General features: G+C 53.4%; 2 protein-coding genes and 1 non-coding gene across 6 annotated transcripts; 1 reads left to right on the top strand and 2 right to left on the bottom strand.

The window, feature by feature from the left end:
- Window positions 1-17: 17 nt before the first annotated feature.
- FKBP3 (FKBP prolyl isomerase 3) lies at window positions 18-4606 on the top strand. The gene is made up of 7 exons (XM_032691852.1): window positions 18-439; window positions 538-639; window positions 730-837; window positions 1343-1478; window positions 2401-2468; window positions 3218-3315; window positions 4051-4606. Exons 1-7 carry the CDS (start codon window positions 329-331, stop codon window positions 4103-4105), a joined length of 678 nt encoding a protein of 225 aa, XP_032547743.1. The 5' UTR covers window positions 18-328; the 3' UTR covers window positions 4106-4606.
- On the bottom strand, window positions 4496-19931 carry PRPF39 (pre-mRNA processing factor 39). 4 transcript variants are annotated; one of them, XM_032691846.1, is made up of 14 exons: window positions 19883-19931; window positions 16249-16601; window positions 15749-15874; window positions 15038-15156; window positions 14135-14302; window positions 13244-13406; window positions 12004-12111; window positions 9897-10061; window positions 9462-9588; window positions 9103-9371; window positions 8356-8540; window positions 6997-7071; window positions 5998-6118; window positions 4496-5149 (listed from the first exon to the last, which is right to left on the bottom strand). In XM_032691846.1, exons 2-14 carry the CDS (start codon window positions 16576-16578, stop codon window positions 5099-5101), a joined length of 2007 nt encoding a protein of 668 aa, XP_032547737.1. In that variant the 5' UTR covers window positions 16579-16601; window positions 19883-19931; the 3' UTR covers window positions 4496-5098. The 4 variants fall into 4 exon arrangements, with proteins under 4 accessions (XP_032547737.1, XP_032547739.1, XP_032547740.1 ...); XM_032691848.1 differs by lacking the exons at window positions 16249-16601; window positions 19883-19931 and adding an exon at window positions 15284-15446 and having other exon boundaries at window positions 15749-15857; XM_032691849.1 differs by lacking the exons at window positions 15749-15874; window positions 16249-16601; window positions 19883-19931 and adding exons at window positions 15284-15446; window positions 15550-15573.
- Window positions 8934-9019, bottom strand: LOC116789117. Its single transcript, XR_004357900.1, has one exon. It is a non-coding gene; the product is annotated as a small nucleolar RNA SNORD127 (small nucleolar RNA).
- Window positions 19932-20565: the final 634 nt, after the last annotated feature.

Genomic DNA, 20565 nt, shown 5'->3' on the forward strand with positions numbered 1-20565 from the left:
GCCTCCCGTCCCTCCCCTTCGCCCTCGGCGGGTGCCTGGCCCGCCCTTTCCCCCTCGGGCGGCCGCCAAGCCTGAGGTAAATCCCGCTGCTCCTCCCGCCTCGCTTCTCCCTCAGGGCGTTCCCCCTCTTCCCTGAGGCGGCGCCATTTTGTCCCTCCCTCAGCGCGGCCGCCTCAACCCGCCTCGGGAGCCTCCGCCCGAGGGCCTAGGGGAGGGTCTGGAGGCGCCTCCCGGCCCTCCCCTTCCCCCTGGGCGTTTATCCCCTCCTGCCTCCTGGGTCGCTTCCCAGCCCTCCTCTTCGGAGGAGGAGTAGGAGGCGGGTGGGAAAATGGCGGCGGCCGCGGGTCCGGCGCAGCCCTGGAGCGCGGAGGAGCTGCGGAGCGAGGCGCTGGCCAAGAAGGAGATCATCAAATTCCTGCAGGAGCACGCGGCGCAGGCGGTGAGTTCGCGGGGAAGTCTAAATAGTTTGGAGCGCGTATTGCGCGCGTCTGGAGAGGGGGGGGTGTGTTTCACGGCTCGCACTCGTGTGTCTGGCAGTTCCTGGCAGAGCACAAGCTGCTGGGGCAGGTGAAGAACGTGGCGAAGACGGCGAATAAGGAGCAGCTCATCGCGGCTTACACGCAGCTTTTCCACACGCAGGTGAGGGGACGAGGAGGGGGGAACGGAGCCGGGGGTGGTCCTGTGGGGGTTGGTGGTTGATGGATGCGGCTCTTCATCCTCCCCCCTCAGCGGTTCAAGGGCACGGACGGCGCGGAGAAGGCGGCGGAGAAGGCGAAGCCGGCCAAGGCGGAGGAGGCCAAGGGGAAGGCGGTGAAGGCTGAGGAGGCTGCGGAGGAGGTTTGTGCGACACTCCCACCTCGTGTTTGTCGTGTGGGAAACCAAATTAACCACGTCCCCTGTCTCAGGATGAGGGTTAGGCTGGGTATCAGGGAAAGGTTCTTCCCCCAGAGGGTGGTGGGGCACTGAACAGGCTCCCCGGGGCAGTGGGCACAGCCCTAAGGGAGCCAGAGCTCCAGGAGGGTTTGGATGATCCTCTCAGGCACAGGGTGTGACTCTTGGGGTGTCCAGGGATTGGCCTGGATGATCCTTGTGGATCCCTTCCAACCCCGGATTCTCCAAAGACCTGGTTACAGCAAGACCTCTGGTGTTTGCACCCTGCCTTAACCTTAGTCTGCTGCATTTTCCCCATACATTGCAGCCCTGCAGTTACCCACGAACACGCCCTTCACTAACAGTGCATGTCTTCTTTGATGCCTTAAACTAAGTGCTTGTTCCATCTCGAACATAGTTGATCTGAAGCTATTTAACCCACCCGTCACAACGCTTATTTTTACAACCTCAGGGGCCACCAAAGTATACAAAATCCATTTTAAAGAAGGGCGATAAAACCAACTTCCCGAAGAAAGGAGACACTGTGCACTGCTGGTACACGGGAAAGCTGCAGGACGGGACAGTCTTCGATACCAATATTCAATCAAGTAAGGTCATACACGGATGGGTGCACAGAGAAACTGTCTGGGGTTTGCTGCAGGCACTCGTAGAGTGCATTAGCTGGGCTCCTGGAGCAGATCTGGGCAGGTGTTTGCCTCTGGAAGTGTCCCTGTGGGATTCCTGACAAACTGCTTTGTTGTTGAGCTGCCGGGATGTCCCTGAGCCCCCTCCCGGATCCTGATTTTCCATGAGGTAAGGCAGGGCAGTATTTTAGGACTGGCTGGTGTCAAGTGACACTGCTGCATCCTGCCAGCCCTCCCTTCTGGCATTCTCCAGGCCTGGGAATGTGAAAAGCAGGGAGTTAATCAGGGCTGCAAATACTTGAGGGGAGAGATGAACTCGAGCACCAGCAGTGTTCTGAGTTTCTCTAAATAAACATCTTGGTGTCCTTCTCTAGTAAATCCTTAAACATGGAGGCACTGGAATGAGAGGGATTTGAGTACTCTGGTGTTTTTGTGACAGATCAGAGGGGCTAGGAATATGAAATCCTGCAGTACTAGAAAGGCTTTTCCAGTGTGTCCCACACTCAGAGGAACAGTATTCCAGAGTCACTGGAATGCTGTCTGGGACTCCTCATACTTGTTTTATGTTCCCTTTTGACTTCTGGTTCCTTAATGTGTTTGTGACTTGTACTGTCACCTTTATTAATTCAGAAATGAGTCTTTGGGGTTTGAAAGATGCTCATCAGCTTTAGCTCTTGGTGCAGCTTGAACAGTGAACGATGGCTTTGGTGCACAGCACTGAATATTAAAATAATATTATAACATTATAATAACATAAATACTAAAAAAAATATAATAAAATGATAAGAATGTATATTTATTTCTCCTATGTATTTATAATTGTAGACAGCAGTGTGGTGTGTGCTGGAATGATGTTAAAGCAAAGCAACACAAAACTCTCTTCCAGGCTCAAAGAAGAAAAAAGCAGCCAAGCCCTTGAGTTTCAAGGTTGGCGTAGGAAAAGTGATCCGAGGTGTAAGTACAGCATTGACAGCTCCCTCAGAATTCCAAAGGAGTTTCCTTCCCTGGGATTTATGACCGGGGTGCAGTTTTTGAGCTGCTGTTCTGTTCCTCGTGGAGGTAAAAATGCAACTTGCAAGGGTTTACATGGGCAGGATGTCCCATTATCCTGTGTCATTCCCCTGGGTAGCAGCCTGTGGAAAACACTCTGTGTTCCTTGGGACAAGCCCAGCCTCCTGCTCCTGTCAGTCTGCTCTGAGGCTGCCGGGATTCCTCTCCTGTCCCTGTTCCCTGGGAGCAGAGCCCGACCCCCCCCCGGCTCCCCCCTCCTGTCAGGGGGTTGCAGAGCCAGAAGGTCCCCCCTGAGCCTCCTTTGCTCCAGGAGCAGGAAAAAGGCCTTTCTGAGGGCCGGGACTGGCCCTGGGAAGGGGGCAGTGTCCCTGGGCAGTGTCCCTGGCCTGTGTCCAGCGCTGCAGGAGCTGCAGCTGTCCAGGTTTATCCCTGTCTCCCTGAGCCGGGATCTGGTGCTGCAGGAGCCGCTCGTGGGGACACTGGGAAGGGAGCGAGTCCTGGGGAGGGATCCGGGTCTGGAACAGCCTTGAACAAGCACGGATCCACTGATCCAGGCTGCCAGGGAGGCTGGGTTGGACAGGGCTTGGAGCAGCCTGGGCTCGTGGAGGTGTGGGATTGTGGGAATCCCTGGGAGCACATGGAAAGGCTGGGAAGTGCAGCTGTTGTGACACCCTGCTGTGCTGTCCTTGCAGTGGGATGAAGCCCTGCTGACCATGAGCAAAGGAGAGAAGGCCCAGCTGGAGATCGAGCCCGAGTGGGCCTACGGCAAGAAAGGGCAGCCTGATGCCAAGTATCCTTGTACAGAAAGCTGGGAATGCTGGGTGGGGTGAAGTGCTGGGACAGGGGTGAAATGGGGGGGTTCACTCATTACAGCAGGCTCAGAATATTCCCACTCTGAGGAAATTCAGTGCACTTGGAGGGTGGGTTGTCCTTTTGTTTGGAACTAAACCTTGTGCAGGGAGAACTTGCTGCTGTTTTCCACCTGCATTTTTAGTCCAGCTGAGCTTCCAAATGTTTATTAGTGACAGGGATACAAACCAGTGGAGTAGGGAGGCAGGAGGAGTGACCTGTAGGGTAACAGCAGTTAAATTTGGTTCTGGGATACAACTGGAGTACGGGATGGAGGGGGGATCCTGCAGTGTTTTACACATTCATGTTCCTTTTTCCCAGTGCTTTGGGAGGAAGAGGTGGTTCCCTGGTGCTGGAATCCTGTAATCCCAAGGGCTGCCTGGACACTGTTCTCCCCTGTAGCACAGCAGGACAGACTCCCAGACCTGGAGACCAGGCTTAGGGAATGAGGAGCAGGGTGTGTGAGTGGAGGTGCAGCCAAGGAACTGGCCCTGCGTGTCCCTGACAGCTCGTGCTGGGCAGCAGTGCAGGATCCAGCCCCGTGCTGGATCCAGGATGTCCCAAGGTCAGTGACATCACAGGGACACAGGAGAGTGGCTGTGACTCCCTGCCCGGGGAGGGACGGGGGAGCTGGAGGATTTGGGGTGTTTTTGGCTTCCTTAACGTGCCCCCCCAGGATTCCCCCGAACGCAAAGCTCTTCTTTGAAGTGGAGCTGGTGGACATCGAGTGAGGAGTGAATTCCCTCTGCTGCTGGGAACCCAGGGATGGGCCTTGGAACTCGGGGCTCCAGTTCCAGCCTGGCCCTGTGGAAAGGGAGCGCTGTCCCTGCCCCTCTGTACAGTGACACCACTAAACCAGTTTGTACCCTCGGTGCCGTCCCTTCTTTGTGTCTGAGCTCCCCCACCCTCCCCTGGGAGGGCTGCAGGGCCACAGGGATCCTGTGGAATTCCACAGCATTCCCACTCCTCTTCAGAGGTATCAACACCAGTGTCAGGCACTCTGCTCCCAGAGATCCACGCATTCCCAGGGTGTCCCTGTGCCACAGCCCTTCCTCGGAACACCTCGTGTTCCTACTCCTGGCTTGACCACCGAGGCAATCCAAGAAGGCTCAGAGCACGGCTGAATTCCTTGCTTTTATTACAAAAATGGGAATGATCACTTTGATCAAAATGAAAAAAGTTTTGCTCACACCGTGTACATGAAAAACTCCAAATACAAAAACCATCCCAAACACAGTTTGTGCTTTTTAGAAAACCAAGGGGGTTTTGTCCCACGGGTGAATTCCTGACCCCACAGCTCTGCCAAGGCCTCCAGCCCCGCTCCGGGGTCAATCCCAGCACAGTGCCCAGCTTGGGAAAGCTGTGGTGGCAGTTGGGGTGGGAGCAGGACGGCCTTGGCTCCAGCTCTGGGGCAAAACCAACCCAAAGGGCCCCAGCTTCACCCACCCAATGCATGGAATCGTGGGACCGATGGGAATTCCTCCGAAAGCTCCATAAATTAGTGCAGGGAATTAAAAAAACGCATTTATGGTAAATGAGAATTGTACAGAGACCATTTATCGGTTACCAGCACACAACTCTTCACACGTACCCCGTGAGCAGCAGCTCGGGTCACATGCAGAGGACCCGCAGCAGGTGGCACAACAGTTCTTTCACAGCCCAAAGTTAGAAAAATATATCTTTTTTTATTCCATCTCTGTCGATCTGCAGCACAGTGCACAGGCTCAGGTGGTGTGGTAATACTGTCCGTAGTTCCAGGCGTTCTGGTAGTTGTACTGCAAACACAGCGGGAGGGGCTCAGCCAGTGTCCCTGAGCCAGCACAGACCACCCCACACAGCTCCCACTGCTCCCAGCTGGGCACAGCACCCTTGGCAACGAGGGACAACGGCCCCGCTCCCCCGGGAGGGGTCTGTCTGCTTCCTGGAGCAGGGTGTGGAGGGCAGGCAGGGAGCTGTGATCACAGTGATCATGGAATGCCCTGACCTGGAAGGGACCCCCAAGGATCATCCAGTGCAACCCCTGGCCCTGCCCAGGACACCCCAACAATCCCCCCTGTGCCCCAGAGGATCATCCAAACCCTCCTGGAGCTCTGGCAGCCTTGGGGCCATGCCCACCTGGGCAGTGCCAACCACCCTCTGGGGGAAGAGCCTTTCCCTGAGATCCACCCTGACCCTCCCTGGCACAGCTCCAAGTCTGCCATTCCTGCAGTTCTGTGTGTGAGCATTTGGGGCATTTTTCCTGCCTAGTGCTGGACAGCTTCCCGGCTGGATGAGACTCTGGGAAGAGCACTGGACCTCGATGGGATTTAGGCATCCAATCCATTCCCAAACCACAGGGGCTGGTGGTTTGTGCCTCAGCTCCATCCCTGCCCTGCCCAGTCTAAACACCAGTTTTCACTAAACCACTTCAACACAACCTCCATGGATCTAAAAGACACGTGGATGTGGCACGTGGGGACATGGGTTAGTGGTGGCCGTGGCAGTGCTGGGGGTGGTTGGTCCAACCTCAACCATTCTATTCCAAACTGCCATGCCATGGAGGAACAGCGAGCTCCATGTTCCCCCGGGCTCTCCCTGCCCCTGCCCTGGCAGCAGGTCCCGTGCCAGCCCCGCTCCCGTGTACCTGGTACCAGGCGTTGTAGTTGTAGGCCGCCTGGTTCACCTGCATGTCCCCGTCCATCAGCTGCGCCGACGCCAGGGCCGGGTCCTCCGTCAGCATCTTCTTCTCGTCCGGCTCCTCGGAGCTGGGGGGGAATAACAGCTTGGAATTGGCATCCTGGATAAACTCTGGGGAATTCTCCACGTGAGAAGTGTTACATCACATTAAACAGCATTTCCCAGCTGGGCGCCCTGTCCAAGCAGGGACATGGCATTGTTTAGGGAAGGGCAGCGGTGCCTCAGAACAGCCTGGGTTTAAACTGTTCTGGTCCCCCCACTGGGACAGCAATGCAGGTGTCTGCTCAGAGACCCAGTTATTTACCAGCCCTGTTTAGCTCTCCTGTGAAATACAACTCGAAAAATTATTTTCCAGTAAATGTTTCCATCTCTGAAGTGTCCAAGGCCAGGTTGGACGGGGCTTGGAGCAACCTGGGCTGGTGGAAGGTGTCCCTGCCCGTGGCAGGGGGTGGCACTGGATGGGCTTTGAGGCCCCTTCCAACCCAACCCACTCCATGATTCTGTGAGTATTTAATCCAGCAGCACAGCTCTAATTAGTGCACACTTTAAATGATTTTAAAAAGTGATTTTGAATGGATATACAGGTATTTTGAGGCTTTAACCCCACTGGTGCAGGAACAGAGACTAAATAACCCCCCTGGTGTCTGAGGTTGTTCCCTGGACTCTTCCAGAGCACTCCATTGCTGTGTCCCAGCTGCAGCCTGGGGGGGGGCTGTGTGTTCCCAGGGGTGTAACAGTGTGTGTGTTGTCCCCAGGGCTGTCCCAGTGTGTCCCCAGGGGTGTCACAGTCTGTGTGTTGTCCCCAGGGCTGTCCCAGTGTGTCCTGTCCCCAGGGCTGTCCCAGTGTGTCCCCAGGGCTGTCCCAGTGTGTCCTGTCCCCAGGGCTGTCCCAGTGTGTCCCCAGGGCTGTCCCAGTGTGTCCTGTCCCCAGGGCTGTCCCCCCTACCCGTTCTCTGCCCGTCTCTTCAGCGTCTCCTGCTCCTTCAGCAGTGCCTGGTGTTCATCATAAGCATCCAGGAGCCTGGGGGGAGAGGAGGATCAAACCCTGCTCACCACTGTCATCACAACATTTCCCACCCCTGAGCAATCAGCTTAAAATCTCTGCTTCAAACTGCAGAAGTACAACATTCTAAACCAAACTCCACCACAAATTTCAAGGAGTGATCCACCACGAGATGGGAAAGCCAAAAGGCTCAGTTTGATTCCACAGCAGCTCAAATTCCCAACTTGCTCAACGTTCCTCACACTCGATGCAGTTTTTATGAAGTTCTTTTACAGAGGAGTTTTCCAGAAGTTACTTGTGATTCTGCTGCTCCTTCAGTGCCTGCTCACGACCCACAGCAGGACTGAGATGTGGGAATCAACATTTCAACACCAGAAATTAGTATTGTGTAAAACTATTCCAATTCCAGAGCACCACCTGCAGCCTTTTGCCATCCAGCATGGGAAGAACAAGTATGTTCAATGCTGCACAAAACAGTCCTGGCTAAAATTCCCACAAATAGTCAGATACCCTTTCCTCTGCTGCATCCAGATTTCCCCACAAAACCTGCTGCTTCTGTCAATACTGCTCTGGGTGAAAACAGTGTCTCGTGCTCATTCTGTGCTCTGGGGTTATTTGGGAGCTGCAAAGCTCACTGGGTCTGGCCTGTCCCAGATCCCAAACCTGCAGTGAGTGGCTGCCATGCAGAGGCAGCAGGATTTAAGGACAGATGCTGTTAAAAACATACAGAGCAGAAAAACTTAACTCATGGTTAGTCCTGACGAGTTACTGAGCTGCAAAATGTAAATAAAAACAGGAGCTTGTTTTACAGAGGAAAAAGTATAGTGTTGAACTAAAAACATGCATTGCTGGTGTGTCCTCCCACATAAGTGTAAATAGGGCTGAACACAGAAAAATCCCACCAGGGCAGTTTTGGAAACCTCAAGCAGCAGCTCCCAGGGAACAGTCTCAAATGACACCTGTGTCACAGACATGTTCACCTCCTCTTTGGGGAGCACCTGCCTTCACAGGGTTTAGCAAGGGGAAGCTACAGTAAGACCTGACAGGCAGTAAGACTTTGCTCTGTGAGGTGTTGAGCATTTCAGAAAACAAGGGATAATTTTCTGAAAAGAGATTCCTGTTTAAAAATCTATTCCTATTCAAAAATCTACTCCTATTTAAAACCTGGAATTTGGTTTAGAAAAGCCACTGTTCCTTAGCCAAGAGCACAAAGGAAATCATTTAAGAGATGCCACCAAGCCACCCCTGCCCAACTCCTCCCAGCACTGTCTCAGTGACCCCACTGCACACAGCACATCTTACTTGTTCACATCAGACCCAAAATCTTCCAGGAACTCCACTTTTCTCTGGGAGAAGGTGATCCTCATTTTGATAGACAAGGCTCCATGGACAGCCTTGTCAAAGCAGCTCAGGATGTTCTCCTCGTTCTGCTTCAGGTCCCCACTGTACTCCATCTCCAGCAGGTTCAGGTACAGTTTGGTGTTTTCCTGTGCAAAGGGTGTGTCAGAAGGTGCACCCCTGGCCCAGCAGGTATTCCACACTCAGTGTGTGTCACCAGTCACACACCACAACACCCACAGCACAAATACACACAACGACAGGCACTAAAGAGCTTTCCCTTCCCCCCTGGGCTGGTTTGTGTCACAGACAAGCAGAGGTGATCTACAGCACAAACCCAGGGGTGGCACTTTGCTCACAGCACCTGCAGTGCCAGGTATTCCTGTGCCCCCACAAACCCACCCCCAGTACTGCCCACACCAGTCCTGTTCACCCTGAGAGGTGAACACACTGACAACAGCTAAGATTCTAAGGAGGATGAGGGATGAGGCACACTGTGCTTCTGATGGGAGAAAAGAGTGCAAACTTCAGATTTGGGAACGTGGCAACATCAGTTTAGAGGGACTGTTGTCTCCATGCAGTAATGGGACATTACATACAGTTACAACTCCTGTCATCACCGTTGCCATGATTTTAAAACACGGTTCAGAAAGAGAGAAAAGCAGCGGGGTGGGTTGGGTTTTTGGTAAGACAGCAAGAGGGAACACATACTTTGTCAAGTTCTATGGCTTCTGACAGCACTTTTCTTGCCTTTGGCAGGTTCTTCTGCACTTTGAAGAGGTGCCTGGCCAGTTTGATGGCATAGAAGGAGGCCTCAGTGATGGACTTGGCGTTCCTGACAGCGTCCTCCAGCAGGAGCTCGGCCTCCTCCATGTTGCCGTGCCTGCGCTCCAGGCTCACCCTGCGCAGGCGGATCATGGCCAGCCCCAGGATACACTCCTCAAAGGTCTTCAGGATCCTCCTGGCCTCCTCAATGTTGCCTGCAACACCAGCAGAGATGGTTTCAGAAACGAGAGACCCCAAAGGCTGCCAGCAGCAGCCCCCCCTGCCCAGGCTGAGGCTGCCCTTACCCTGCTGCTCCTCGAAGGCCGCCCACAGCATGTGCACCATGGGCTTCTTGGGCAGGTGGATGGTGCAGGCCCTGCTGTACACGTGCCTCACGCCCTCAATGCTGTGGTTCTCCATGTATTTGGCATACTAGAGTTGGAAACAGAGCAGAGACAGCCCAATTTAAAGCTTGCATTTGCCTCTAAAAACATGCCAGAACGATAAAATTCTTTTGTTTAAACCCATTCAGCACCTTTATGGAACCACTAGACTAGTTTCTGTAAGGAAGGACGTAGAGAGGCAACGCAGTTGGCAAATGCAGCAGTCAAATCTGGTTGCAAGCAGACCATCTCCTAATGCAACAGATATAGTTATAGATGAACAACGTTCCACAGGGTACAAGGGTTAGTCACCAGGTCAGGTGTGCACTCAGGACAGCTGTGAGCTGCTTCCCTTACCTTGATCCAGAAGTCCTCATAGAGGGCACATGAAATGACACATCTCTCAAAGAGGACCACGACTCGCTCGTGAGTGCCATTCTCTATCTCAAACTCTAAGTACTCTTTCCAGTTTTTCAGCTGAATTTTCTCCAGAGGTTTTACATGAAAGTAAGGCCTCTTGATCTGCAAGAGTCACAGGACCAACAGGTGACTTAGGGACACACACCAGGGGCACTCACACAACGACAGCCACACAGCACTCAGCCAACACCAGCTACTGATCAGGGCTCCGGTGACACCCCACCAGCTGCTCACACCAGGGTCACCCCAGCATGGACCCAGGGATTCACTGACAGGGACAGCCCACTGGAACACTGCTTTCCTAGAAAGCTTTTTGAGTGGCAGGGTTTACAGGTGCTGGGAAAGAACCCCAAGTGGGTAATCCCTTGCCAACCTCTAACAGTGACATTATAAACAACAGTGAATATTCTCCATGGCCACCCATACAAGTGAAGCACTGTCACACATCCAGCCCGCAAATCAAACTCCAAACCAGGCTGAGAATCATGACAAGAAATGACAGAGCACTGAACTGAACTTCCCATTCAACATTTATGTCAAGCTGGTTATGCCAAGTCCATGAGTTTGGCAAGATCATGTTGTCATTGATGGCTACAACGGTGGGACAGAGCCCAGAACAGACAATTTAAACACTGCTCTGCTTGAATTTAAATGGCTTTGTCTGGCACCCTGCCAGAGATCCTTGGCTCTTCCTCACCATCTTTAATTTCACCTGATTATGTCTCCCCTGTACTGCAATCCCCTCCCAGATCCAAACCCACACAAATGGATGAAGGACTTACAAAAACCAAGGAGAAACATCGGGTTCTTCAGGGCCACCTGAAATTTAAAGCCAATCCCCCCTTCCTGCTCCTCGCTGACCTTTGCTACAGAACCCAGCACCCTCTTGCCATTTTGACCAGCTCACAGGCACCTTGTTCCTGCTAAATAAAACAGGTCTGAGCTGTCCCCAAACCTTTGGTGACATCTCTGCTCACCCACCTCACTTCTGTTCTTTACAGACACGCTGAACCTTCCACTTCCAGCTCCCCACAGACGCAGTACGTCGGTGCTGCAGAGCAGATGCTCTCTTGGTAGGGGAGCATTGCTTGTGGCCAGGAGCAAGAGGACACCCAGCTTCTCACACATTTCCTGCCCTAAGCCCACAGTTTCAGCTTTCTCCCAGGTTCCACAAATTTGTAGCTCAAGGTTCCCCAAGGCAGGAACCTCAGGACACGCTCTGCCTGCTCTGCTCCCCTCTGCCACAGGGAACTGGCACACAAGTCACTGATGATGGGATCCCTACTGTGGTTTGGACTTCCTGGGGCTGATGAGGCATCTGGCCCAGTGCAACCAAGTGTAGCAAACCACCCCCCAGTTCTGACATCACCTGACACATTAAGGAGTCTCTGTAAATCTGTCCCAACTGGGTAATGCAATGTACTCTTTAATAGAGAAAGTAAATTTAAAACGAGAACCATGTTTGTCAAGAAGAACATAAAGACTGAGGATGAAAACCTCAGGTTGTTTTTTTCAAATGTAATCCAGCTTAAATCTAAAAAGTTGTATATTTGCTGTGATGAAATGATTAGTTTAATTAATTATTTTTAATATATTACATGTAGGAGGTACGTGTTGAGCTGGCTACTGCTGGAAAACAAAAGTTGCCTGATTTCAGGGTTAAGTGTGTAATGTTAAAACACAAAACCATACAAATTCCATTCTCCTTTTAGCACAGGCTTACCTTTCAATTGGAATCACTTCATCCCCTTATGACTGTGCAACACCCCAGAAGAATGAGGCAGCACTAACTCACAGGACTTACTGGCTCAGTAAACAATACTCCACATTGCCTCTTTCCAAACACCACTTAAAGGTTTCTAAATCAGCTGACAGCTGCCTCTTCACAGGAAAAGCGGCAGAGAAGTGAAACTCTGTTCCAACTGAGTCTGTTCAAAGCCTCCCAGCAGTTTAAGCTAAGGCCCAACAGTTGCACACAATTCCCAGCTCCCAGTCTCGTGTCCAAACCTCTTGCTCACGTTGGCTCCCACAAACCCCAACTTACCGCTTCCTCAAAGGTCCACCTCTTACTGACTTCATGTTCATTGTGGTTAAAGATCTCCTGGTGGATCTCAATGATTCTGTGCCTCATGTTCTCTATCTCAGTGACCAGCTAGAACAGAATTGTTAAGAATGTAACACAGGCAGACACAGTATCCCCTTTGTAACTGCACTGTCTGTCAGAGCTGCGCAGCAATCCTCCCAGATCCATGAAATGTTGCCCTGAGCAGCCGGGAAGGGCTGGGATAATGCCTGATGGAGCCTTGGCCCTTGGCACACACAACTAAATTGGTTTTCTCTCTAATGCTAAAGCTGATCTGAGATTAAAGACGAATCTGGATGTCAACCTTGGATTCAGCATGTCTGTGTTTTCTCCATCAGCAGTTCCTTCAGACAGCTCCAGGCCTTCATGTGCCTGTGACAGCCCTGACCCTGCCCAGACACTGCTGAGCTTTCTTACACCCCAGATCGTGATCTGTCAACCTGCAACAATTAACATTCATCCCTGAAGTTCTGTGCATCACCCCTTTGCTTTCCTATCTCCACTCCTCCAACACCCATGGCCCCGTTAGCAGCCGAGTCGGAGGGCACGGTGTGCAGGGGATGCCCAGGGGAGCTGAGGCAGTGCCCCGTGTGCCAGCCCAGGGAGCCCAGCAGAGCTGAGGCAGTGCCCTGTGTGCCAGCCCCAGGGACACCCAGCAGAGCTGAGGCAGTGCCCCATGTGCCAGCCCCATGCACATCCAGGGGAGCTGAGGCAGTGCCCCGTGTGCCAGCCCTATGGACACCCAGCAGAGCTGAGGCAGTGCCCCGTGTGCCAGCCCCATGGACACCCAGCAGAGCTGAGGCAGTGCCCCGTGTGCCAGCCCCATGGACACCCAGCAGAGCTGTGCAGTGCCCCGTGTGCCAGCCCCATGGACACCCAGCAGAGCTGTGCAGTGCCCCGTGTGCCAGCCCAGGGGAGCCCAGCAGAGCTGAGGCAGCGCCCTGTGTGCCAGCCCCAGGGACACCCAGGGGAGCTGAGGCAGTGCCCCGTGTGCCAGCCCCATGGACACCCAGCAGAGCTGAGGCAGTGCCCCGTGTGCCAGCCCAGGGAGCCCAGCAGAGCTGAGGCAGTGCCCCGTGTGCCAGCCCTATGGACACCCAGCAGAGCTGTGCAGTGCCCCGTGTGCCAGCCCCATGGACACCCAGGGGAGCTGTGCAGTGCCCCGTGTGCCAGCCCCGTTTGATGCCCTGCAGGGCGTTACCTTGGCGGGGTCGGTGATGTCCTCGGTGCCGCAGGGCAGCTCCTCAGCAGGCTGTTCCTCCCCGCTGTGCCCGTTGGCCGCCGCCAGCTCCCGCCGCAGCTGCACAAACTGCTCCGTGGTCAGGAAGTCCCGGGGGAGGTTGTTCTGGATGTGCTCCTTAAACCTAAGGGCAGCCACAAACGAGTCAGCACCAACTTGGAGTTCGTGGTGCCACTCTCTGCCCGACCAGGGCACAGCAATAAATCCCAGGGGGGTTCTGCTCTGCCGCTCCAGAGCAACACCAGGAGTGCCCCTGCTGCCAACTCACACCCCAAACACAACTGTCACCACCCGTCAACCACAAAGGGGTCAGGCTGCAAAGAGAAACAGCAGCGTGGGGCACTTGGAAAGCCCTTGCCAAGGAAAACAGACAGCAAAGGACAAGAAAGATCTGTAGAAATAACAGGTAAGACTGTGTGTAATTTAACTGAGGTTGCTGGTTCCCCGCTCACCTCTCCCTACCAAAGCAGAATTCCACTATCTCAAACTTCACCAGTATTTCTCTTTGGTCAATTTAATTAATGTTTCACCACACGTGGGCATTGCATGAGGAATTAAAGCTCAAAACCACTTATTCTGATTTCTCAAAGACTTCCTCTCTTCTTCCTCACAATTCGAAGGCCTGTCCTTATTCCACAGCAGAACCTGTGAATTTACCTGAAACCAAATTCCTAAAATGTGCATCAGTACTTTAAACCAGTCAGTCCAACCAGCTGAGCACATCAGTAACTACATAAAGCTGAGTAACCTTTCCAAGTTCTCGTGCTGAGTGAACACTCCCACCTCTCAGAGGTAGGTTAAGGTGTGCTTAGGAAATCCATGGCATTAACCAAGTCTTTGCTTTCCCTTTACCTCTGGAAGTGGTGACTGTAGAGCTGCGTGGGGATTCCCAGGATGCGGTCATAGATGGAGGTAACTTCCCTTAGGTTTCCCTGGTCATTTTCCCAGTTTATATACATTTCCCAGAGTCTGTCAGAACGGAAATCTGTCCCAGCAGCCAGGACTGCATGTTCATAGGCTCTGGAAAAGGAAATCACTTGTTTCTGGATGCGGTGACAGAACAAAGAAGGAAAGTTCTGGCTCTTACTAAATGAGTATCCTCATTTACTTGAAACTACACTTGTACTAATAATTTAAGTTCTTCCAAGTATTTTCCAGCTATCTGCAGCAAAGTCTCTAAAGAGTCAGAAAGCTCACACTTATTTTTTTCCCCTCCAGCACTGCCACAACAGCACAAACAAAGGCAATGGCAAAAGCCACTTGCAGGAACACGAGGTATTGGGAAAATTCACAGTCTTTACCACTTCTCTCTTGTGCAGACTCTAAACCCACTACTGCAGCAGTTTAACACCCAAAAGCCGTGCAGCAACCCTGCAGCTCGGTTCAGTTCCAGTTCAAGTAAGGTTTCTGATCAAACCTTAGCCCAGACTCTTACTCTAACCAGCACCTCTGCCAGGCACAGCACTCAGACACATCCCAGCCACTGAAAACCTCCAAGGAATTAAATTCCAAAAATCTGATGGGTTCCAGTGCTGCACCAAGTATTTCTGAACATCTAGTCTGAAGCTCTCAAGCCACAACTTTTGCCCCTTGTAGCACACTGTGCTGTCTCCCCCTTCACATGGAATTTGGCTCCGTCATCTCCTGACAGTTCTTAAGGTACCACCAGGCTGTTGTTAGTTTTCCCCTTATCTAAATACATTAATCTGCTCCCAGTGCTGTGTAACTGTGGATCTCAGCCTGCTCCCAACTCACCCCCGGATGGTACTGTTAGTTTCGGGATCAGCAGGGTCCAAGGTCTCCTTTAGGAAATTTATATAATGTATCCATAGATCAACACTAAGAGGAATTGCCTGAAGCCCTCGGCGATACACCTATGAAGAGAACATGAGCTGTACTTCAAATCCTTAGTGGTGTCCTAAGAGAGAGGCAACACTGTGTTATCCGGTGAACCTTAGAAATACTAATTACTGGAATTTTGTTTAAATAATCTACCATTACCATTCGGGTGGAGGTTGGATAGAACATGGCAATGTTCTGATCTCCACGTGCAGAGTCTTGATCTTCAAAGCGCAGCGGTCCCTGCATTCTGACCAGGTTGTGTGGGCAGGCTTTGGGGTACAGACCATAGGGCACAGACCCATTAGAGCATCATTGACAGCGTCTGACCAAAAATGCAATAAGACGGAGCAATTGTGACCAGCAAACCAACTATATTGCTTTGAAAATGAGTAACAAACGGAAGTGACAGAAAAGCCCTGCCCTACTTGTTAAGCTGCAGTGTAATACAGAGGCTTGCACTGCAAAGCTTGACAAACTGTAGAGGTTTAACGCACCTGCCAACAAAGAGAGAGAACATTAGCTCCGGATGGCACAGTGTGACACGGGCACACACGGGGCAGGCACAGGCAGCCCGGTGCCAGGCTGGCAGGACTGGCAGGCCCTACGTGGTGCTGCCCTACGTACCTCGTCAGACTGCTTCACGTTGTCGTGCCGCTTCTCCAGGTCCGCGTACTTCTTCCAGTACCCGTAGCAGTACGGGTAGTGCGTGAAAAACCGGTCAAAGGCCTTCCTGGCCGCCGGCAAGTGGTTCTGTGGGGAAGGCACAGGGACGGCCATCAGCCCTTCCTTCCAGCACACCTGCCCGTTATTCACACAGCAACCATTAACACTGCCTTAAAACACCGCTCGTGCTTTGTGATCTCTGCTGACAGCCAGCAACCTGGGCTATGGAAGGTGTCCCTGCCAAGGCACGGGGTGGAACAAGACGGGCTTTAAGGTCCCCTCCCACCCAAACCAGTCTGGGATTTGACGGTTCTGTGACAACGCTGGCAAGGGCAGCTGCCTTAAGGCAGCATCCGTGACAGCCCGGTGACCAGTTCTACATTTGCCACTGGAAGCCCACGACTTGATTTAGTTTGGTGTGTTTATTTTGGAAGGCTGAGGAGAAAGGGGCAGGTACTAACCTCCTGCTCTACATACTGCAGTAGATACACCCATCCTGTGAAATCCTGGGGATTGTCGTCTACTACTTTCCAGAACTTGTCAAAATCCGGAGGGAAGCCGGCCTCAATGTCCGTGGTCTGTAAGCTCTCAATGTTTGGAATTTCGCTCTCCTGCGTGCTCTCCTCGTGGAGGTCCGGGGAGCTGTCCGGGGACTGCTCCATCTCGGTCACACTCATGATCTCGGTGCTGAAGTCCATGTGCTGCTCCTGGGCCGCGGGCTCGGCGCCGGGCTCGGGGCCATCACTGCTCACTGTGGGCTGCTCCTCCTCCGTGCCCTCGGCGCTCTCCATGGCGCAGGGGGTGATACCAGAGCCTGTGCAAAGCAAACAGCTCAGCACTCCTGGAGCGAGGACTGGCCCAGAGCTGGCTGGGAGGGAGCAGCTCAGAGCCAATCAAGCGCTCCGGGCACCCTGTACTGCACCACAACCCTCACTGCATCCCTTCGGGCACCAGCCTCATTCACCACCAAAGAAATGTTATAGCAGTCAGAGATTTGTACATCTGCTCATCCAAATTGGTGTGGGTTTTATAAAAAACTATCACAGGGAGCTACTGAGGTGTAAAAGTGAATCAATTACAGTTTCCCTGTAGGAGTCCAGTGGAAGTTTATTCTAAATAATTATGTTCAAATCCCAGAGAATCATTCAGGTTGAAAAAGCCCTCTGAGACCGTAAAATCCAAGTTACCCCTGCCAAGGCCACCACTAACCCATGTCCCTAAATTCATTCAGTTCTCCTACTTAGTAAAAATCAGTAATTTCTTTGCAAAATAAATAGGTGGTAAAATGTATCTTCAGTGCTTGGGTTAAGTGACGACTCTGTAAAGACAAGAATTACTGTCAGCACCAGACTCAGTTCCCCTTGGTGAAGTCCAAATGAGCCAACCAGCACCAGAGGGCCACAGAAATGCTCAGGTTGTCCCTGACACACAGCTCCTTGATCCCACCCACACCCAGTGCCAGGCATTTCCTCCCACCCCTTGGGACAGACTCCTTCTTCCTCCAGTCCCTCAGGACAGACTCCTCCTTCCTCCCACTCCTGCTTTTGATCTCCCTGCCAGGAGCCACTGCCCAGCCCTGCCCTCCTGCAGCAGTGCCAGGCCAGCCTGACCTGGCTGTGTGCCAGCCTGCCTGGAGCAGGGGGCACTCAGCCCAGCCTTCTCCGTGCCCACCATGGCTAATGGATCCTAGGGAACAACAACACCCAGGGCACAACAGCTCAGAGCTGGGAGTCCAGCTGGGATAAGGACAGTGGGAGACTGACACCCCAAACACACTGCACCACTCCTGTTCCTTTGCTTTCCTCGGAGGAGGCGGCAAACACATTTTGCATTTAAAGGAGAAAAGAGAAGTCTTCATCCCACATCTCTCCAGAGCTCTTTCCTATTGAAAGCCTGGACAGAGAACAGCCAGACCCCTGCTTTCACTTCAACAAACACATTGATAAACCACCAGTGAAACAGCGGGAGGAAAATCCTTTACAGAAAGGAAAAATCTCTCTCCTTTATCTTCGGCAGCTTCAACATCTGGGATGACAGTTCACGTTTTCCCAGGAGTTCACCAAGCCAAGGAACTCCAGCACAATGTTAAAGGCTCCATGTGGTGTACTCTGCTATTTTCTAATAACTGGTTTCTCAAAGTATTTCTGTTCTCCATTGGATACACCAGGTGGGAACCACGGGCTTGGAGCAACCTGGGATAGGGGAAGGTGTCCCTGCCCATGGCAGGGAGTGGAATGGGATAAACTTCCATCCAAACCATTCTGGGATTCTATTACTTTGACAATGAACAACATTTCTAAGTTAATACATTACATATCAGAGCAGTATCTGTGCCTTTACCAGTGCAACATGCACAGGGCTGAATCACTCAAACAGCCACTGCTGTTCAGAGCTTACCTGGGAAGGGTCATAAAATCGAGGGTAAGAGGAGGGTGTGACACAAACAGCAGCCTCAGCACTTGGAAACACAGTTTAGAGGATGTTTACAGCTCTAAAATTTGAGGTAACTAGTGACAGAGGTAACTAGTGACAGGATGAGAGGAAACAGCCCCATGCTGTGCCAGGGGAGATTTAGGTTGGATATTAGGAGACATTTTTTCATGGAAAGGGTGGTCAGGTGTTGGAACAGGCTGCCCAGGGCAGTGCTGGGGGATGGCTGGACTTGGTGACCAACCTTCACGATTCCATGATTCTAGGAACAAATGCAAGAGTTTTTAACATGGAATAATACAGGGCCTAAACTTATTCTGATGTGTAACAGATGTCTTCCCCCTCCAGCTGATTCAGAAAATGTATTCCACCTTAAAAAAACAATCCACATATTGCCAGATTAGGAGGGGAAAAAAGGAAGAGGGAGAAGCAGCACAAGATCACCACACGTGGTCTGAGCTGCACACGAGGTTACAAACTGACTCCAAGTCTGCCTGACAGCTGTTCCAGTCCCGTCCCTGGAGCTGGGGCCTATCCCAAAAATCTGATAGCAATCCATGGTTTGAACCAGCCAACGGGACAGGCCATGCCCGGGGCCACCAACTGCTCCAGCCCAGGGAGCTCCGTGGGTGGGCACAGGGCAGGGGCACACCAGGGAAACCTAATTCCAGGGGGTTTTTTACCTTAATTCCAGGGTTTCTCACCCTTATTCTGGGCTTTTATCGTAATTCCAGGAGTTTTTACACCACTCAGGCTAAATAACCGAACTGGCGTATCAGACACCTACACACATCGGTATTAAATAATTCATACCAGCGTGTTTCATTAACCCTGTTTCCAGCAAAGGACTATTGCACGCAGAACTGCCGCTTATAAACGGGAATGAACCAACGGGAAAGAGGCAGGAAAGGCTGAAAGGGGCAGGAGCGGGAACGCGGAGCCTCATCTGAGCTCTGCCCGTTCCCGGCGCTGATAAGGAAGGCGCTGCTGGAACCACCCGGGGCAGGGCCGGGAGTGCCCGGACCCGCGCGGCCGTGCCAGGACCGGGTTTGAATCACGGAATCCCAAAGCCACTGAGGTTGGAAAAGCCCTCCCAGCCCATGGATCCCCCCTGTGCCCGATGCCCCCCTTGTCCCCCAGCCCAGAGCACTGAGTGCCACGGCCAGGCCTTCCTGGGACACCTCCAGGGCTGGGCACTCCAAACCTCCCTGGGCAGCCCCTGACAAGGCCTCACCACCCTCCCCACGGATAAATCCCCCCGATGTCCCTGCTGGCGCGGTTGGGGCCGTTCCCTCCCGCCCTCGGCCCCTCTGGGCCCGAGCTCGAGATAACGTCACACACCCGAGCGGGGCCGGCACCGCGCGGCGGCTCTTCCAGCGCAGCGAGCGGGGACACGGGGACACACCAGGGACACACCCCACGACAGGGTTCCCCCTAAGGCGGACCCGAGGCCCGGCCGCGGGAGGCGGCGAGGCCCACGGGGCGCATGGCCCGGCCCGGCCCGGCCCCCGCGCCCCCCCGGCCCGGCTCTCTACGGCCCAGCTGTCCCCGGCCCGCCGGCCCGCGGCTCCTCCCGCCCAGCCCCTCTCCGGGCCCCGCTCTCAGCCCCCAGCCTCCCTCAGCCCCCAGCCTCCCGCTCCCTCAGCCCCGCTCCCTCAGCGGTACCTGCCGGCGCCTCCGCAGCCACCGCCGGGCCTCTCGCACCGCGCACGCGCACCGCCTCCCGCCGCGCCTGCGCACCAACCGCTACCGCCCCACACAACCACCCCCCCACCTCAGCCCCTTCCCGCCAAATGGCGCCGCTCCCCTCAGCAGCGGGGACGCGGAACTGAACGGAAATTAAACACATCCCTGTAGGGAAATAAATACAGCGCTGTACCGAAACACACCACAGAGGCAGAGAATAGTCAAGGATGCAAGAGACCTTTAGGATCATTCAGCTCAACCCTCCCCTCAGTACCAAGACCGTAACCCTGAAACCAGCGCCCAGCGCCACATCCCAGCCCCAAACACCTCCAAGGTGGGGACTCCAAACCTCCCTGAGCAGCCCCTTCCAGTGCCTGAACGCCCTTTCAGTGAAGACGTTTTTTCTAATGTCTAATCTGAACCTCCCCTGCCTCAAAAATAAGGCCATTCCTCTGCTCCTCTCTCTGCAGGCACTCCACCTCACTACAATGTCCTGTCAGGGAGTTGACAGAAGGTCCCCCCTGAGCCTCCTTTGCTCCAGGCTGAGCCCCCCCAGCTCCCTCAGCTGCTCCTGCTGCTCCAGCCCCTTCCCAGATCCGTTCCCTTCCCTGCACATGCTCCAGCCCCTCAATGTCCTTCCTGAATTGGGGGGCCCAGAACTG

The sequence above is a fragment of the Chiroxiphia lanceolata genome, chromosome 6, assembly GCF_009829145.1.
Source record: "Chiroxiphia lanceolata isolate bChiLan1 chromosome 6, bChiLan1.pri, whole genome shotgun sequence".
NCBI lineage: Eukaryota > Metazoa > Chordata > Aves > Passeriformes > Pipridae > Chiroxiphia > Chiroxiphia lanceolata.

Coding starts and splice junctions, on each gene's coding strand:
- FKBP3 (XM_032691852.1), top strand. CDS start 329: ATGGCGGCGGCCGCGGGTCCGGCGCAGCCCTGGAGCGCGGAGGAGCTG. Junction 640..729: donor CGCAGCTTTTCCACACGCAG/GTGAGGGGACGA, acceptor CTCCCCCCTCAG/CGGTTCAAGGGCACGGACGG. Junction 838..1,342: donor CTGAGGAGGCTGCGGAGGAG/GTTTGTGCGACA, acceptor TTACAACCTCAG/GGGCCACCAAAGTATACAAA.
- PRPF39 (XM_032691846.1), bottom strand. CDS start 16,578: ATGGAGAGCGCCGAGGGCACGGAGGAGGAGCAGCCCACAGTGAGCAGT. Junction 15,875..16,248: donor TGCAGTATGTAGAGCAGGAG/GTTAGTACCTGC, acceptor CCTTCCCCACAG/AACCACTTGCCGGCGGCCAG. Junction 7,072..8,355: donor TTTGGGTCTGATGTGAACAA/GTAAGATGTGCT, acceptor CTCTCCCCCCAG/GCTCCTGGATGCTTATGATG.